This window comes from Cydia pomonella, chromosome 6 (genome assembly GCF_033807575.1).
Source record: "Cydia pomonella isolate Wapato2018A chromosome 6, ilCydPomo1, whole genome shotgun sequence".
NCBI classification, from domain to species: domain Eukaryota; kingdom Metazoa; phylum Arthropoda; class Insecta; order Lepidoptera; family Tortricidae; genus Cydia; species Cydia pomonella.
The window spans coordinates 11946334-11965889 of record NC_084708.1 but is presented as its reverse complement, the minus strand read 5'-3'; the positions used below and the strand labels follow the sequence as shown (position 1 = coordinate 11965889).

Genomic DNA, 19556 nt, shown 5'->3' with positions numbered 1-19556 from the left:
AGTATAAAAATAATAAAAATTAAAAGCTCCTGTCAAAATTATAACACCATACAAACAGCCTCACTCTCGCCCAAAACACATATACCATTTCAGTTCAGAAGTGGTTAAAAACGGTTTAATTTTAGAAAGTTAGTCGTCACACTTGAATGCTCTAGAGTTGAAATAATTTTTAGGTACCAATTTGAGTTTTGGGTTTCGAGCATCGTTCCTGGTAGACCTTTCAAGCAGGGACCCCCCGTGCCCATAAATAGTCAAAATTTTAGTTTATTTTTTATATTGATGTATGTACCAGCACATAGATTAATACAAATATACCTAAATTAATTTTATTTGCATTACTGTAGCATCCAAGTTCATGGGCAGCAACCAAATACTTGATATCATTTGGGTAGCGACATCCTGAACCTAAAACAAATGAAAATATTCTTTTTACGAAATTATATTAGCAGAAGAAACGCACAGGCTAAACTTAGCGGTCAAAAAATAATGCAAGACCGGAAAAAATATATATAAGAGGGACAAAAGGAGACATCATAAGAAGATAAGCACTATTAAGTACCTATAGGTAGTACATGCCGCGAGGTACTAACTCCCGCAGACGCAACTTTTAAATATAACGCTTGGCAGCTGTCACGACGCTCAGCATCATGCTTTATTAGGCTACGCTAGCGAAGGTGACAGACTGGCACGTATCTCAGGCTCTGAACCGGAGTTCATGTGGTACAGAATGTACTGATGGACAGAACATCATTTACCTTTACACTGCGGTGTCAGAGGCACTGTTGCAGACGCAACTGTCAAATAGAACGGTGGACAACTTTCCACTGAGGTCGCTTGGTGGCATGCTTCTGCCAGGCTTATTTCCACTGCGCTGGCACCAGTCGCCGATTGACATATCACATCCCCCGGCACGGAACCAGTGGTATGGTTACGCCTATAGATAAAAAAAATACAATCGTTATGTATGGTATAGTTACTTTTATAGTCGGTAAGTGGACAGTAAAGATGGTAAAAAATCGGCCTTCGTAGTCAAGGGAAGACGTAACTTATGAGCTCCACGGGTACTGACAAAGAAAACCTATTATTTCGTGTAATTGAATACATTTACTTTTACAAAATCCACAAAGTGACTGTTCATTATAATTTTTTAGACTGATGAAAGATTGAAATTGTCAAAAAATGATTTGGGAACTTTTGAAACCTACTAATGTGCCGTTCCTTTGAATGTTCTTCCCATCGAAGAAATATGTATAGAAAAAATAATTCCGGAAATGACACATCGTGAGGTATAAGTTATAGTATCTGTAAGTGTCTTCTACACACGTACCTTGGAAAAGAGTCCGTCCTAGAGTAGCATACCGATAGGGTAGATGAATCTTGAGTTTGAATTCTCAACAATCTTAAAGGGTTGTTTACAAAGAAGTAATTGGGTAGTATTCTGTACAAATTAATGCCATTGGCGTCCACGTAGTCTTCAAATCCGATCGTTCCAGAGTTACGGTCATTCCAATCAGTACTGCATAGAGGGTTTACAATTCTTCTTTGACCTATGTTTTTAAAATAATTGTTAGAGATACTCTGCTGCTTATTTAACCAACAACTGATTTTAATTTATAATGCTACGAGTATCTATACGGATTGCAGGTCGTATTTATCTAAGTGAGAGCCCAATAACAGTGGTCTCTTTCAACCGCGTAGTGTTAAAGTTACACTTTTTTGTCAAGTGGATAAAGCCATCCGTAATACGCATGCTGAGAGCATATGCGATAATAATGTCATAGGTCTTCAAGATTTTAAATAAAAAAATATCTAATTCGGTCAATAACTAACAAAACAACAACAAAACAGACTAAATATTGTGATAATTAAAGATAAATATAAAGTAGTATTCAAAGATCCTCAAAAAAAAAAATACATACTCTTTCTAATGTTTTCAAGTAAACTAGATAAAATTTCTGGTGATTCTCTGGCCGAAGGCAACGTCACTGGTATAAAATCACTTCTTGAACGAAGTAATGGAGCAACGGTCTCACTTCCTGACGATGATGATGCGAAGACCAAACGCAAGTCTGCAAGTAACAAACTAAAAATATGAGCTAATAATTGTGAATTTACTATTTATAAACACATTAGGGACGTTGTAGTCGTACAAAGTACGAGTACTTGATTACTAATATCCGGTCGCCACATGATATAGTACAATTATAATCAACACGCACACCACATTTACCTAAGTAATACGTATATAACTTTTGATTTAAAATTTTAATACTTATTGGGTACTTTTAACTCGGCCATCTCAAACACAAAACCTAACAAGCACCATAGGTAGTAACTATGCGTTGTCAATATCTCATGGGTTTTATATGTTTATATGAACAAATTGGGATTTTCAGATTATTATTACCTGGGGCAAAGCGCCGTAGCCAAATAATTTGGTTCATAGCTTGATTCCAATCGTTACCCGTGAGCGGTATGGTATCGGAGAGAAAGAGAGCTACTGTAGCATTTCCTCCAGAGTATTGCAGAGACATTTCTGACGCTGCTTGAGTTGTCATCAATTCTTGTATCGAATTTAACGACTTTACTACATCGAGGGTACCTGGAAATAGCATATAATCTCGATTAAATTGTAGATGCTCTCATGAACAGAAACAAATATTATATTCTTTCAGATTGAAGTATGTACAAAACAAATTCCAAAGTAAACCAGGCATTTCACTTACCTACCTGTGCTCTGTATCTTAGAGCGAAATCAGTGTAGAATTTTGCTGCCGAAAAGGTTTTATTAATAATCACTTCACCAGTTTCTGGTTGAAGAAGAGTAATACTAGATCCGTATTTGCTGACTTCAATGTTGTCAACTATATAAGATATCAAATTGCGGTTTATTTCTGAAGTTATCAAAATTAAATTCACTTTTGGTCTTATCATTTGGCTGACAGATACGGGGCAGAGAGGATCACTGTTCATGTTGAGAGCTGCAAAATACGTAAATAGGTTGTAAAATATGCTTTTAAATTAGAATCAGGCTTTAAAAAAGTGAGCGTGAGCATGCTTACGTATGTACGAATGGAAAGCAGTCACAGTATTGTTAACGAACTGCTCTATGCCCCTTATGTTGGTGGTCCCTGAGAGTGAGGAAGCGTGGTATAAGGCAATTGCTGGACCTAGGCTCCGCTCAATCAGGGTCGTAGAAGGAGCGATGTCTGGTATGAGCACTATGCGATTACATGCCCGGAACCGAGGCTCGTGCATAATTCCATTCTAAAATATACAAATTATACAGATTACTTATGTAGGTAAGTATTAGAATACGATAATTTTCAAAATTCACAAAACCTTGATAATATGGTGATAACTAGCGAAGAAAGAAGATAGTTCAATTGGTGTAGCTGTAAAGTAAGTATCTATAGATATATTAGGTAGGTATTAATGACTAGAGTATGTAAGGAGAAGTAGCATAGTAAATTTATATTTTACCGATGTATAATACATGTCTATTAACTGAGACAGCCTCAACTCCGGAAACACGTTCACATTAGACAGTCCCAGTTCGCTGAGGATGAGTCCATCCAAACCACCTCGGATCTCAGCGTCAGTAAGTTCCAGATCTGTTGTGCGGGTATGGAAATAGTGCTGGTTGGCGTAGGAACTGTTCCAGCCACCAGTACCTCCCACTGTTATAGAATTCCGCGTCATTCCTTGTCTGATTGCAGTCTCAGCAATGTCTCCTTTAGAAAATGATTTAAAAATATTTTTATTTAAATTTTAATTGCCCAAAATAATTTAGGTAACTCTTGAACAATTAATGCCATAAGAAAGTTAGGAAATAACTATCCGTATCCGCCTTCATTATTGTATTCACCAGCACTTTTTAGGGTTCCGTATCCAAATGGCAAAAAACGGAACCCTTATAGATTCGTCATGTCCGTCGTTCTGTCCGATTATGTGACAGCCACTTTTTTCCGAAATTATAACAACTATACTGTTCAAACTTGGTACAAACCCATACGTGTGGGGTATGGGTAGGTCTTCAATGGATAGGTCTGATATGGATTAATAGGATGATATTGAGGTTTCTAATAATATCATTTTTTTCTAAACTGAATAGTTTGCACGAGAGACACTTCAAAAGTGGTAAAATGTTTCCCCTCCCCCCCCCCCCCTCTGTAACTTCTAAAATAAGAGAATGATAAAACTAAAAAAAAATATGATGTACATTACCATGCAAACTTCCACCGAAAATTGGTTTGAACGAGATCTAGTGTAGTTTTTTTTAATACGTCATAGAATTAAAAAAAATTTTTTTTCATCAAACCCATACGTGTGGGGTATCTATGGATAGGTCTTCAAAAATGATATTGAGGTGTCTAATATCATTTTTTTCTAAACTGAACAGTTTGCGCGAGCGACACTTCCAAAGTGATAAAATGTGCCCCCCCCCCCCTGTAACTTCTAAATTAACAGAATGATAAAACTAAAAAAAATATAAGATATACATTACCATGCAAACTTCCACCGAAAATTGGTTTGAATGAGATCTAGTAAGTAGTTTTTTTAATACGTCATAAATGGTACGGAACCCTTCATGGGCGAGTCCGACTCACACTTGGCCGCTTTTTTTTAGATTTTTGTCTAGTACCTAGATTAAATAGTAATTATTTTATGATCCCATAGGTATTTCATCATTGTATTTTGTGATAGTTAATTTCTCTTCTTATAAATAAGTACTCAATTACTTCAAAACTTACCTGCGACTGTAGCCGCATATCTATTGTTAACGACAATCGAGCTGTCAGTGAACCCCGACTTCAGGGTGACCAGGTCAGACACCAGCACGTTCTGTTCCTCCAACCCTGCAGAAATACCTGCTATCACCGGGCCCATGGATACATCACCCCACGGGGTAGATACTACGCCAGTCTCTATTGGGCAATTGGTTGTTCCTAAAATTTGACGGCCGAAGTGATCCTTGATGCCACTGAAAAGGTTTTTAAATGTATTGATAAGCAGTTACATTGTGTTACCGTTAATATATGTTGCCTATTCAAAATGTTATCCAGAAAATAGTTTAGTACAAGTATTTGGTAACTGCATGCATACATACATTGTCAAGATGAAAAGAATAAATTATTTGTAAAGATTCGACATGAATTTAATAGAGCCATTACTGTGAAATGAAATCCTAAGGACTAAAAGTATCTATTGGATTTTGGTACGATCTATTAAATATTAAAGCACATGGATGTTCTGTAACTATCCTCAAATTTGCGTTGCAAAATCGATGTATCACTGGTGTTTTGAGTTCAGTAGTCCGATATAATTAACTCACTCACTTCACATCAATGATCTCGATATCGTCAGCTTCCCGGTAGGCCGCCGGGCGCCCGCTGCGGTTGCTGGGCAGCGATATGCTGTTGCACGTCCATTCTTCGTCGCCTCTCGCGTTCAGTAATATGCTGGATGACACCATGAAATGAAGTGCACACTGAAAATACAATAAACATTGTATAAGACACTTTTATAAGTCAAAATGCATATGCTATCGGTATATCTAAGGAGCAACCTAATCTTTAATTAATGATAAAAGAGATATAAGTAGTTAAGAACAGTAAAATGATAGTAATCGCAGTGTAGGCATGTTGTGTGAAAAAAGTTGTATAAACAATAAATAATAGACGAGCAACTAAAATGCTGCGGTAAAACTTATTATTAAGTAAAAATTTAAGAATTTTTGGTTTAAATTAATTGGCCTAGCCTTGATTGTTCTCTGCCAGAAACTGCGACCAACGTTTATTTCTGCATTTTGCATCTTTGCATTGTCAAACAAATATTGATGTTACCTTTTCTTCAGGCGTTAGACTGTCTGTAGGCAAATTAAATTGGTTCCCTGGCAAAAGTTTATTTAACAACAGCATGTTTTTATATATTGGAAATCCAGTAGCACTGTATGGTACTACGAACTGTTGCACTATCGCTGTTGGATCATATACTATTCCATCTTGTCGAAACCTGAAAAACTTAATAAATATATTATTAAATAAAAATACTGTGAACCATATTTTCATTATTCTCAAAATACTTTTAATAATTTCAATCTCATAAACAGAAAGTGACTGAAGTGAAACTGAGTTAAGTATTGTTAGCTCAATTTGATTGCTCATACTCGTAATGTATCACTTGTTTAGACAAAACACAATCTTTTAAGGTAAGTACATAGTTTTAAGGAGAAACACTAACATATGCACAATGGCAGTGGAGATTTGCCGTATATCTCCAACGGCATTAGGATGGTCTTCAATTTTCCTTATTATGTCTAGCAACACTGTTAATGTCATTGGTGGTAAGTTATTTCTATCCAATAAATTAGGTTCACTAAAACAATCCCTCAAAAAGGGCGACAGCGTTTTGCCTGCAGTCTGAGCGAGTGATTTTACCACACAACCAAACAGAAGTATTGTTATTAACACAGTTTTATTCATTTCGTCTAATTTATATACTAAAACACTAAAATTATGTAACGAAGTAATTATTTCATTTCGTAGGAAGCTATTGTCTATGTATGACTAAGGGACACTGCTATCACTGTTTGGTTTCGAGTGAAACAATCTTATCTACATAGGTGAGTAGGTTGATAAAACAGATAGCCGCTTTAACTCCCTATTAGGTCCACCAAACATAGTATTCAAAATACACGTTACATTGTAATCAATTCACGTAAAGCGTGTGCCCTACTTAACGTGTTATAACGAAGAATTGATGCACTCGTAGAAATTTGCTTACTTCAGGCACATAGAAGCTAACATAAGGTCCTTACTTGCACAGATAATAAGGTCAAGGTGCAGTACGAGTACGAGTAGGTTTAGCTAGCAGAGTTTTGAAAAATCGTATCGCTTTTTTAGATCACAATACGGTTATCTAAAATTCAATTACCAATTCAATGAGGCCGTTTTCTAGTAATTTCATCGATTCGAAATCTGATTTCTGGACTTTCGCTCGATAGAAAAAAAAAGCGGCCATGTGCGAGTCAGACTCGCCCATGGAGGATTCCGTACCATTTATGACAATGATGTGTACCCATCCAATTCTTTGCCACGCTCTACAGCCGTGTCACTGGTGGATTTTAATGTAGGTTTGTCGTAGTCATGGGAGTAACTTAGGCTATGTTCAAATTATTATACCGGGTTTTTCCCGTAACAGGAGCAATAAATGAAACTGCAGGCTGTACTCCTGAACGTAATTCTAAGACGCAATGTATTGCGAATTTTGTTATGTTTAAAGCGTGACAAGCAACGTCAAACACACTGATGTCAGCGTACATTGAAAATAATATTAAATTTGTATGAAAAATTTAAAGTCTAAAGATTTCATAATTTTTAAAAGTTGTTACTCAAAAGTTATATCGTTTTAGGAGTACAATATATGGTTTAATTATATGCTCGTCTTACAGAAAACACCCGGTATAAATCAAAATAGTGGAGTTGGCCGCCAAAATGCCTACTGACAGTACTGACTGAGGGACATCGTCACAACCAAGTCACAACCGTGTTTATGTACTCACTTAATTTACCTCTTATGAGGGTATTAAGCTTGACCATATGCGTCCAAAAATTGTTTTTCGTATGTCCTTTTCATATAGTGATATACGTCACAATATGTGAAATGTATATTTTTAAAAATAAAAAATTACAGAACCAGATGGGTTGCAAGTGCGTTTATGACGCTGGTAAACGACTGCTTCTCCAAAGAAACGTAGTAGCTATAGAAAATATTTTTAGGCAACCTATTCTTTTGCTTTTTCCCGATTTTATTATTATTATAAAAGTTAGGAGTTTTTAAGAAATTGTACGGAAATTAAGTTTCGCTCCTAAATCTTATCAAAAAAAAAACAAGCGAACCCCTTAAAATATTTTCCATAGTGTATCACTAAATCCACTCTTAGAACATATCTCCCCTATCATCTTTTCTTAATACCAAAATCACAAAATCTGACACTTGCTATTAGGCGATTCGTCTGCTCGTTTGCCACCTATATTATAATAAATTAAAATATACGGGCAATATGGGTTAATCAACAGATTATTTAGGAACTTTCAGAATTATTGAAGCGATTTGAATTCCACAAGGGACAAAAAACTGTAAATTTCCTAAAAAATATTTATTTTTTGTATAAAAACATAGGTTTATATGGCATAAGTAACATTTTACATCAGCTATTATTTTATTTTATTCACACGATTTGCTACCCTGTTGAAGTAAATGATCCTTATTAATATTTTTTTCTAACAAACAACTTATTATATTATTTATTACAGTTCAGACGTCTCAATCTACATTATAAATATTATTACAAATACAACTCTTAGGTGGGATGGGAGTTAGTAGTCAAACGACTAGTTCGAAAATTGCGAATCCTTGTTGCAAAGCAAACAAATATGGCAGCTTGGTAACTAAGATGACTAATATAAACTTAAAATCACTTAATCTAGTATCTAAACAACATGGTAGCCAAAATGCATTAAATAAAGCTAATACGCATACAAATGTTTGTTCAATCTAAGACAATCGGAATAAATTGATGATGAGGGCAGAGATGACCATTACGAGGCTTGCGGCGATGCTGTTCGAGCTGCTGTAGCAGCCGAAGCTTTCGATCTGCACGGAATACCTCACGTTGTACGGGAATCTACACGCAGCTTCTGTGAAACGAAAAACATTTATTAATAGCTATTAGTATTTTATTTAAATTTTCACCAGGGATTGAGTTTCAGGATTGAGGGTTAGTTAGTTCAATTAGTTGAACCAGAATTTTCATTTCGTAAGGAAATACATACATTCATAAATAATCGTTAGAAAATACCAACACGAAAGGTCTTCGAAAGGTTATAAATGTAACGAATAGAATATTTCATAAACTTCGTAAAATACACGTTTTAGGTACAACTGTATACTGTATTGAAACATTTGAATGCACTAAATGGAATTCCGCCAAGTTACCTGTGCAAGTGGCACTGAAGGTAGAAACGCTGGTGGTGGTGGACTGCACGGAGACGTAGAGGAGCGGGCAGGAGTTGATGGTGAAGTAGCCGTCGCAAAGGTTGCGCATGCTGATCTCCACGTTGCCGGTGTTGGCGATGGTTTGGCACGTGATTGCGTTCTCATCTAGACCCAACGCTGTGCCATTTTGTCTGAAATAATACGCATGGACATTATGGATTAATCATATATACCATGTATGTTTTATAATAGGCATTGTTCATATTAAAAATTACAAAACACCGAAGGTTTATAAAGCGAATATTTAATATAGACAACATAGTCAAATGCACTAGAATGGAAAATGATACAACGGTCGGCTGTGTTATTTTGTACATTTTATGTTGCCAGTGTAGTTACATTTACTTTCCCTGGCTAATATAATTATATCAAGATTATCAAGCAAAGTTGTATAAACAAACAATAAGCACACATTTAAAAAAATCAAATGCCTCTGCCGAAATTTAATAGAAAAGATTAGAGTCACTTGCCTTGGTTGAGTAACAGTCCGTGAGTGGCAAATAACAAGGCTGCCCACGCCGGCCCCTGTTCGGGCAATGCGGATCCTCCTGTTCTCGTCATCGGTGTAGAAATAGTTGGGATGGATGGAGTAGTAGTTGATGTAGCCAGGCTCCACATAATCGTCGAAGTTTCTGCTTCCGGAGTTGACGCCGTTGGGGAATCTTGCTCCGCAGAGGGGATTGATTATTCTTCTTCCGACTGAAACATTATGTGTAACGAAAATCACTAGTTTCTACTTAATGTATGCTAAAACAACATTAATATTGTATATCAATTATGTCTAATACGGCTTCCATGGGAATTGAACTATTGAAGGACCCGTGTTTAAATATAAAAAATAGTTATAACTTTTAAATGATACATTTCAAAACAATCTTCAATGCAAGTAGTACCACACTATCTATAATTCTATACAAATAAACGATAGTATAGGATAAGCAAACACATTTACCTTGTCGAATACGATTTAGCGTGGGAGCAAAAGCTTCTATGTGATTAACGGTGGTTGTTAAGGAAATTGTATGGATATCTTCATGCATATCGCGGACCAAGTTCCACAGATTATCGATTTGATTTGTCGAAGTTGCAAATAGAATCCTCAAGTCTGAAAATTAAAATAACGTCAACATAAAAATCATAAGGATTCCTTCATTTATTATTAAATTATAGTCTAGACTATCTTCTTATAGGGACAAGTGTAACAGAATAAAATGTAGCCGGACGAAAACAACATAAAAGCGATATTAGATACTATAGCTGTGGATCTTGTGAAAAGGGATACAAGTCTCAGGTAGCACCGGTAAAAAAGGGTGGTAGTTCCATATAATACTTGTGTTCTTTTACAACTGAGGTGCGAGATTTGTACCCATTTTTATTAGGGCCACAGTATTACACTTTATACTATTAGGTATATTTACTAGTTAACATTTTGGCTTTTCTAAAAGTCTTACCAGGCACAGTTTCGTTCAAAATACGTGCTTGCTCCCAAATTAAGTCATTATTCTGCAGGTTCCCGCTGTTTAACAAGAACAGAAGCACCGACGAGTTGCCGCCAACGTAATTGTGCAGAGTTTCATTTTCCATTTTGTCTTGCATATATGTACGGATATTTGTGAATGTATTCTGCAAGTTTACCCCTGTGAACACTGTGAAATATGGTATAGTTACAATTGGCTCTGACAATTACCTATGTTACAAAATGCAATGTAATTAGTTAATACATACTTGATTGGTGTTTGGCAAGAGTGTACTCAGAATGGAAGTCTGCCAAAGACCAAGTCGTGTTGATCACAACTTGGCCGTCAAAGGCATTCAGTAGTGTCACACTGGAGCCAAATTTGCCGACTTCTATAGAGTCCAAGAGATAAGACACTGCCGGGTAGATGACCTCATACTGCCAAGCGGCATCGAGTACCAGGTAAAGGTTTGTCTTTAGACGATAATTATGGCTTGATGCAACGGTATCGGTGCTAGCACAGTTAAGATCATTCATGGTAGAAGCTGTAAAATTATAAAAGCATTAGTACTCTCTTTATCCCACTTAAAAAATAACTACTACGGGTGTCAAAGTAGACTGGAATCAATGTGACTATAAAGGGACCAAAAGGTTTTCTCAAGCTTTTTGCGACGCGTACTCCTAATAATGAATTATTCAGATATCTGCGAACCACATGACAAAAAAAGCACCATAATAATTTGTAGTTAAGAAAGTCTAGTTATTGGTACTTGTCGCGGACCCCTTTACGATCGCTGGCGAACCTCTGGGGGTTATTGTACTTTGAGAACCTCTGGTTTAAGAGTAAAGTTTATTAAACAGCAGAAATTAAATATATGAAAATATGACTAAACGAGCAGTACATATAAGCAATCGAATTATACGTTAATTTATATGAAATGTAATTATTAACTTTGGAGACTTACAGGCATAACTCTGGAAGTTAGTAACGGCGCTGTTGACCAAATCGTCGAATCCACCAGTAATAGTTCCTCTCAAAGGCATTTGTGTATCTAAAGCCGCTGCGAACGTGTATGTTTCCGGTACTAAGTTTTCTGCTGTGATGTACTGCTGCATTAGTGATCGACGGTTGCATGCCCTAAAGTCATGATTGAAGACTCCGTTCTGTAAACAGATAAGAATTTTGTGTGGAGTTCTTCAAAAATATCTAGACTTATCGGGTTTGACCGCTCAGCCCTCGTTTTTTAGATGAAAAGAAGCATAAGGTCAGGTTTGATAAGTGGAATCGGTAGGCGTTATAAAAAGATAGCGTTATCGTTTTCTTAACCCCTGCAAAACTATGTTCCTCTTACCCCAACTTAAAGATTGGATAAAGTTACCACAAGTTATACAAGGACTAACTAATACTAAGTAGAAACTTGATACACATTCTTACACTTGAGTAGTACATGTCGATTAATTGTGACAGTTTCAAAGAGCTGAATGTTCCGAGGTGCGTATTTAAATTAAGGCCCAAAATAAAACCGTCTATGTCGCCACGGATTTCGGGGTCCGTCATTTCGATGTTTAGACGAGAGCGCAGCATGTAGTATTTGGGCGCCTGCGTACTGTTCCAGTAACCAGTTGCTCCAACGGAAATTGAGGCACTTCCTCTCTCGGTTCCTTGGATCAAAACTGCTTCAGCTAAGTCGCCTGTCAACATACATTTAACGCTTGTTAATCCATGGTCGAAACAAGAATGGTTGAAAATAACCAAAAATTCATGTTTTTCAAGCATAATATTAACACAATATGTCTGTACTAGCGGTAGACTTGGATGTGCTCATTTAGAGGTAACATACCTGATAATGTTGCCGCGTATATCGATGAAACAGTCTGTTGGGCATTCGGGTAGTTAAGGACTGAACCCTTTGATAACTCTTGGGTCGGAACACGTTGGGCCTCCGAACCAGCGGCAATTCCTGCTACCAGGTTTCCAGCAGAAACTTCTCCCCAGGTAGTCTTAACTACACCATTCAGTATGGGGCACAAGCTTTCTCCGAGTAGTTGACGTTCGGATTTGGTGCCGCTAAAATCGTTATACTCAACATCGTTCTTTGGATTGTAATGTCTCATTTGGCCAATCTTATTCTTAGTATTTCTATGAAAACAAAATAAATCATAATTAGATTGTGGAACAGCAGAATTTAAATTACTCATTAATAGTTAATATTTACACATACAGTAAGGCAGGGTCTATAATTTCGACGTCTGCGTCGATGTCTTCGGAAACCTGTCGTGCTGTCCTCAGAGCACGGTACTGTGAGAATTCATTGCAATTCCCGTTTCCATGAAGTCTTGCATCCACAGTTGTCGAGAGCATGGCATGAATGGCGCACTGAAAATAAATTAGTTAATAGTAGATAACCAAGGAGTAGGATGGTGGTCATGTTGTAAAAAGATTAAGGAGTCTATATAGTATGGGCATCAACACAAGTTAAATATGAATCTCGAATTTTAGGGAAACGCTATGATAGGAATCGAGCCATAAATTGCAATAAATTAAGTTGATGATGATGATTCTCCTGACCGATTTCGGCCACTGTTATTGTGTAATCTGGAGTAGGTTTTATTAATTAAGTTCGTTAAGAGCCCTGTAACGATTACACGTCTTCTCATTTTGCCTTTTAATAATGAGGCCGCAAGCGCGCGTCCCCAGTAATATGTGACGAGAAGGGACAGTTTTATAAAAAAATCATCAAACAATTATAGTGGTAAATTATACAAAATAATGTATAAGAACAGTTTCAGCAAATGTTTTAGATTGTTGAAGTATCAAAAATTACGTTGAAATTAAGTCGATTTTCAGAGAAATTGTCACTTGTTTTGAAGTAATTTCTGGAGAAAATTGATATAGTCTAACTTTCATTTACACTACTTCAAATTTATAATAACAAAAATGTAGTTTATTAAAGTTGAAGTACGGGATATGTGTAATACAAAATTACAATTTTTAGCAGCCCAAATTTTACGAAATTTACAAATAAGAGCTTTACTAATTAAGTGACTCTGTTTTTTTTTTAATGAAAGATAACAAGAAGTGCTAATAGAAACCAGTACTTGTTATTTCTAATATATTGTTAACAAAAGGTGTACAATTTTATCGACTAAATCTATCAATTTGATATTTTTGCGACTAAAATCGATAACGGCCTCTTAGAGTTTATTAGAGTTTAGCTGGTCCACTCTCTAGTAAGCCTGTAACTGGCCAGAATACCCGATATTCCTGCTAAAGATTCGAAAGCATTTTTAGTTGTGTGTGTTTAGGTAATTTTAATTAAGCTCATAATTACCTTTAGTGATGACGACAGGGTAGTATTTTCAAATACTTGGAGATTGTTAGGAATCAATCTCGTTAAAAGTAACTTATGACGATAAAAGGAATGGAAAGTAGCCGCCCACGGCAAAATGTTGGCGGAATTCAGTAAATTTGAGTCCGGCTGATGATATTCTGTACCGTCTTGTCTGTACCTGTAAATTAATAAAAGTGTTGAGTTATTTTTTAAGTAGGTAGATTGATATCACTTTTGTCAAAGCCGTGATTTTCTGATTAAAATAAATAGGTACAGTCAACATCAATACCTATAACAGTAACAAATTCATTAACAGTAAAAAATTGATTACCTCAATTTTTAACTTAATGAAACATACATAACAGTAAAAAATTGATTAACTCGCCAAAAATATCTGGGGGCCTAGCCAACACGACTATCGTATCGCATTAATATGGAAGAGTGATAGAGTGAAATTTGCGTTTCGTTTCGTCTTCTGCTAACGATTTTCATCTTGGCTAGGCCTCCTAACTGCGTAGCCAACGTGCCAATCGTTAACGCTCTGGCGTAGCGTAGGTATATCTCTCTATCACCCTTCATATTAGTTCTACAGTGAAAGTTGCGTGTCGTTCGCTACGGAGTGTTAAACATTAGCACCTTGGCTACGCGCCCAGACCTCCTAAGAGTGTTTGTAAAGTGTATAACAAATATATAGTTCTCGCTCAAAAGTATCTGCCAAACTCTAAGTGATGCTTTTACCCATAAATACCTAAGTACTTATATCTTTTTTAAGCTTAGGTAGCAAAAGGAATGTATAATTGTATACATATTTTTGACGCGTAGTTAATAGTTATACTTTTGATGTTTGACTTTTGACGTTTTCTATGTTACGTATCTTCTCTCAAGCATCGCGTGATGGATGAAGTTAATAAAAATAATCAAAAAAAACTTACGTATGTAGTAATGTAGTCGCAATCTGCCTGAGGTCCATGTTAACATTAGGGTGGTCTTCTATCTTCTGTATGATATCAACGAGCACACTGATGGTGGCAGGGGGCAGGTTGTTTCGGTTGAGGGCGGGGTCGGTGTAGCACTCCCTGAGTTCTGGAGCCACGCTGGTCTGCGCCGTGAGCTGCCCGTGGGCGCTGCTGATGGCGACCGCCAGGACTAACCACCACATCTTGATCTGTGTGAATATCGATAGGACTAAATAAGCTTTTGGCAAAAATGTATCGATGACTGTACTTTTCTTTCCACAGGCAGTTGCCTGAGTCTCCATGAGTATTAGTTAATAACAAGTCTCATAACCCCAAACACGTTGCGTTGTTTCATCACAGAGTTTGTATGACCCCATTTCTGTCCCCATAATAATAATAATATTGCATTGTCACCCGACTTACATATGTATGCAAATTTTCAGCTCCAAATTTAGCTTCCGAAATTTGACCCACAACCCATACTATACTATTTAATACACTAACTAATAAACTTAGCTGGCCATACACACTAGGGTATGCCTGCGCAGTTTTACCAACTGCACAGGTAAAACGGAGCGTGTGTGGCATTCGGCTGTGCAGTTTCCGATACAGCTACGCCTGTGCAGTTGAACTGTACAGGCAAAACTGCGCAGGCATACCCTAGTGTGTATGGCCAGCTTTACATACTAACAGGGCAAGTTAAATAAAAGCTTGTCAAAAGTAGGTTTGACATTGACTTGCTTAATACTTCGTTAACTGAATTGAAGGCAATTTCGACTTGTTTTTAGAACAGTTCTAGACATAAATTAATTTTTAACAAGCAGAAACGTCTACGAACGATGCTATTAAGCTTAGAATAAATTTAAAAGTGGAAAAATTACTGCTTTGGGTGAGTCTGGAACTCACGGACTCTGGATCGCTACTCCAGCGCTCTGCCATCTGAGCCACCAAGACCTCAAAATTGCAAAATTGGCTAGATGATAAAGATGGTAGAGGCCGTGAGTTCAAGTCCTACGCAAGGCAATAATTTTTCCCCTTTTAAATTTATTCTAAGTTCTTGACATACCTACTATTTTACCAATTTTATGAATCGCGCTGAACTAACGAATTGCTATGAATGCCCACAGAAAGTTAATTCGAACATAATAACTAATTTCGCAAGTTGTTGATCATGTAATTAATGTAACACTGTTATAGCAGTTGCATACCTGAAGCTGTCAAAAACAAAGTGGAATCGTTTTGTTCAGAATCGATTTTAATATCCGCAAATGCATTTACGAGTACAATGTTTGTCTTTTGTTCTGAATTCGCGGAAATGAAAATGTAGTCATGAGGTTTTCGATAAAGAAAATCGATGACGAACTCTATTCGGCATCTGCGATTATACATGTTATCAGTAACGGGGAGCGGTCGCGGATGTTACATCGTGTAACTTTTACACTTGAATTGTTTTAACATTAGTGTCAAAATATTTGTAATTTTGACATTCGAGTTTATTTTATGCTAGAGTAAGGTTGGTTTAAATATTTTTACCACCGCAATAAGTAGTTGAAGCAATAATTCATTTTATAGCGATAAAACCCCATACCGATTTAATGGATCCTGTAGGTACAGGTATTGAAATGACATAATTTGGTAGATAATAGATGATATTAAGGTTATACCTACACAGTTTAGTTTATTTTACAGTTTTGAGCTTAGTGTTGTAAATTTTTAGGCTGTCTCCAGACACTTCCTTTGATTGTTTCATGCTACTTATATGCATTTTATTCATTTTCTTCTAGGGAATCATTATATGGTATAAATAACTGCCTATAATTTTGAAGAACAAAATCTACGTTCTACCTTTGGTTGAGGCTCCGTTTTGTCGGTCAGAGTGTGTTTGTTAGATATTTTTATATGCAAAATCAGTAAGTAGAGCAGTACACAATTTTGGTATACTTAAGTACAAAATAATATCTAAACAAAACGGCGTATCTATATTCGAATAGAGATTACAAACGATTGCCCAAGTTATGATATTTGCTTGCTCCAGTTATGATAACAATTTGTAGGCTACAGGCTTCAGAACCGTTATAGTAAACGCGTTCTATTTAGCTTTTGAATCCATTGATTGAATAAATATTTTTAAAACAAAGTGTCTGATGTTGATTCGTTTATATTGCGAACTAAAATAACAAAGTCATGAGTCATGTCAGTTTTGTTATTCACCGTTAACACCTACATAGTTAACACTTCTATCTAAATAATGTATACAATTGTAATTTTAACAAACACAGTTTTATATTAAAGCTGTTACTGTAAGCTATATATTATATATAGGTGATACCTGTTGTTGCAGTAATCCAAAGCGAGCTTATCACTTCACATTAAATAACGTTCTATAACTTTTCAAGATCACTTCACATCACCATGTGCAAAAAAATTAATTAAGAAATAAATAATACAATATGTGACCAACGTCAAAAGCAATGGCAGAATGACTTTATCAGCGCAAGGTGCGACCAACGCCGTATGCTAGGTCGACTGTAAAAATAAAGGGTATCAAGTGTAAGATAAGATAATGGAAATCAGGTCTAGATAAATTTGTCGCACATTGTTGTGGGAGTATGAAGTTTAGCTTAATCCGTCAGGGAAAACAATTCTTTACATCTATTTCTTTCTATGGAATATTTTAGAATGTATCTAAACATAATAAAGTTAAGAGGAAAGGAGACGGTCGCTTTTCCATAAAAACGTAGTCCCCATTTTTCTCTCTGGATATTGAAAATGTTTGTACATAATTTGATGTAGGTATATTAAAACTTGTGAATATTGTAAAAGGTAGGAACGAAAAACAGATTTCATGCACATAAATGCTCCTTACTCATATAATAATTAAATGCTCGAAAAAAATCAACGTAGGGCCAGCCGTGGTTGATATACAACAAATTGTGTCCAAATATTTTCAGTAATGTTAATATCCACAGAGGAAAATGAGGACTACGTTTGTATGAAAAGGTAATTTCACGCGGGTCCTCCACTTTCGTCTTAATTAGTCCTGACTGAAGAATAGCAATCATCAGTCAACGCAGTGCTAAAACTACTGAAACTAGATATGATATTTTAAGATTCTTACTGTGCATCTTTGTAATTTGCACAGTAAGAATCTTAAAATTTCTCAAGACTATTTGTGAATAAAACACGAAAAGCCGTACATCATTTTAAGGGTTCCTAGTTTCTAACCACAGGACCCATAGTTTCGTCATGTCCGTCGTCTTTATTTTTAGGGTTCCATAGTCAACTAGGAACCCTTATAGTTTCGCCATGTCCGTCTGTCTGTCTGTCTGTCTGTCTGTCCGAGGCTTTGCTCCGTGGTCGTTAGTGCTAGAAAGCTGAAATTTGGCATGGATATATAAATCAATAAAGCCGACAAAGTCGTACAATAAAATCTAAAAATTTAATTTTTTTTACGGTACCTCCCCTACACGTAAATTGGGGGTGAATTTTTTTTTTTGCTTCAACCCTACAATGTGGGGTATCGTTGGAAAGGTATTTCAAAACTAATAGGGGTCTTCAACAAACATTTTTTGATAAAGTGAATATATTCGGAGATAATCGCTCCGAAAGGAAAATAAATGTGTCCCCCCCTCTAACTTTTGAACCATAACTCCAAAAAATATGAAAAAAATCGTGGAAGTAGAGCTTAAGAAATACATTAAATGAAAACTATAGCGGACATGATCATTTTAGCTGATTTTGAGTTATCGCAAAAAGTTTCCCCTTCATAGTAAAAAGACTTACTTTAATTAGGTACTGATTATGCAAATTTGCCTATTTGTTTAACTCGGGTGAAAGGTACCGTTTCATCCCTTGGTTAACAATTTACTATACTTTAAGCTCCAATTTAGCTTATTGTGACGGAAGAGTAACTACGGAACCCTACACTGAGCGTGGCCCGACATGCTCTTGGCCGGTTTTTACCTATGTCACAGCCAATCTGTTCCTTATATGTAACTATCGAAATGTAAAATAAAAATAGAACATCAACAAGGTGTCGCACATTATTCGATTATACTTACATATTTAGAACATAAACTTGTTGTGCCGTTCTCGAGCTTTGTTCAAAAAAAATATTCTATTCAATAAAAAACGTAATATGCCTGTCTACTACGTCTATACCTTTCTACTGAACATTGAACAAAATATATAATAATCAAACTGTTTAAGACATGGACATACAAAAAAATATCGACGAGGATGGGATTCGAACCCACGCGTGCAGAGCACATTGGATTAGCAGTCCAACGCCTTAACCACTCGGCCACCTCGTCATATGACCAAGAGGGCAAATTTTAGGATCACTACCATTACTATTTCTTTAAAATAAATTATATTTTATAGTAGCTAATATGACACTTAATAATGTTGTTAACATTAGATATTAACAAAACAGCACCACATATAACGTTATTTTATTATAAATTCAAATGAGCATGTAAGAGTAAGTAACTTCTAGTGATATCTAGCGACAAGTGCCGACATTAGAACGTTACTGTAGTAAAGGCAAGTAGAGGTACGTCAAGGGAATATTTTTGATGATTTATACTAGGTCATATTGCTACTGTTTTATCCATAATATTTGTTTATCATATAAAAGCAATTTATTGTGAATGTCTACGCTCCCATAATAAAAAGAAACTTGACATCAAACCATCCGTTTAAACACCTTGTAACGCCATCTAGGCAGTTTGCTTTGAGGCGCTTTGAGTA

At 36.1% G+C, this 19556-nt stretch overlaps 2 protein-coding genes and 1 non-coding gene across 3 annotated transcripts; all 3 read right to left on the bottom strand.

Moving 5' to 3' along the window:
- Positions 1-257: 257 nt before the first annotated feature.
- Positions 258-8016, bottom strand: LOC133518965 (uncharacterized). Its single transcript, XM_061852790.1, has 12 exons — positions 6244-8016; positions 5847-6015; positions 5340-5491; positions 4755-4984; positions 3484-3734; positions 3063-3267; positions 2727-2981; positions 2408-2602; positions 1920-2069; positions 1328-1547; positions 756-934; positions 258-405 (listed from the first exon to the last, which is right to left on the bottom strand). Exons 1-12 carry the CDS (start codon positions 6483-6485, stop codon positions 272-274), a joined length of 2382 nt encoding a protein of 793 aa, XP_061708774.1. The 5' UTR covers positions 6486-8016; the 3' UTR covers positions 258-271.
- Positions 8017-8146: 130 nt separating this feature from the next.
- Positions 8147-17340, bottom strand: LOC133518964 (uncharacterized). The gene is made up of 13 exons (XM_061852789.1): positions 17134-17340; positions 14781-15013; positions 13849-14026; positions 12739-12893; positions 12358-12656; positions 11952-12208; positions 11482-11680; positions 10786-11061; positions 10512-10706; positions 10013-10165; positions 9531-9759; positions 9001-9191; positions 8147-8702 (listed from the first exon to the last, which is right to left on the bottom strand). The coding sequence occupies exons 2-13, from the start codon at positions 15005-15007 to the stop codon at positions 8560-8562; spliced, it is 2502 nt and encodes an 833-aa protein (XP_061708773.1). The 5' UTR covers positions 15008-15013; positions 17134-17340; the 3' UTR covers positions 8147-8559.
- A 1695-nt stretch (positions 17341-19035) lies between these two features.
- Trnas-gcu (transfer RNA serine (anticodon GCU)) lies at positions 19036-19117 on the bottom strand. Its single transcript has one exon. It is a non-coding gene; the product is annotated as a tRNA-Ser (tRNA).
- Positions 19118-19556: the final 439 nt, after the last annotated feature.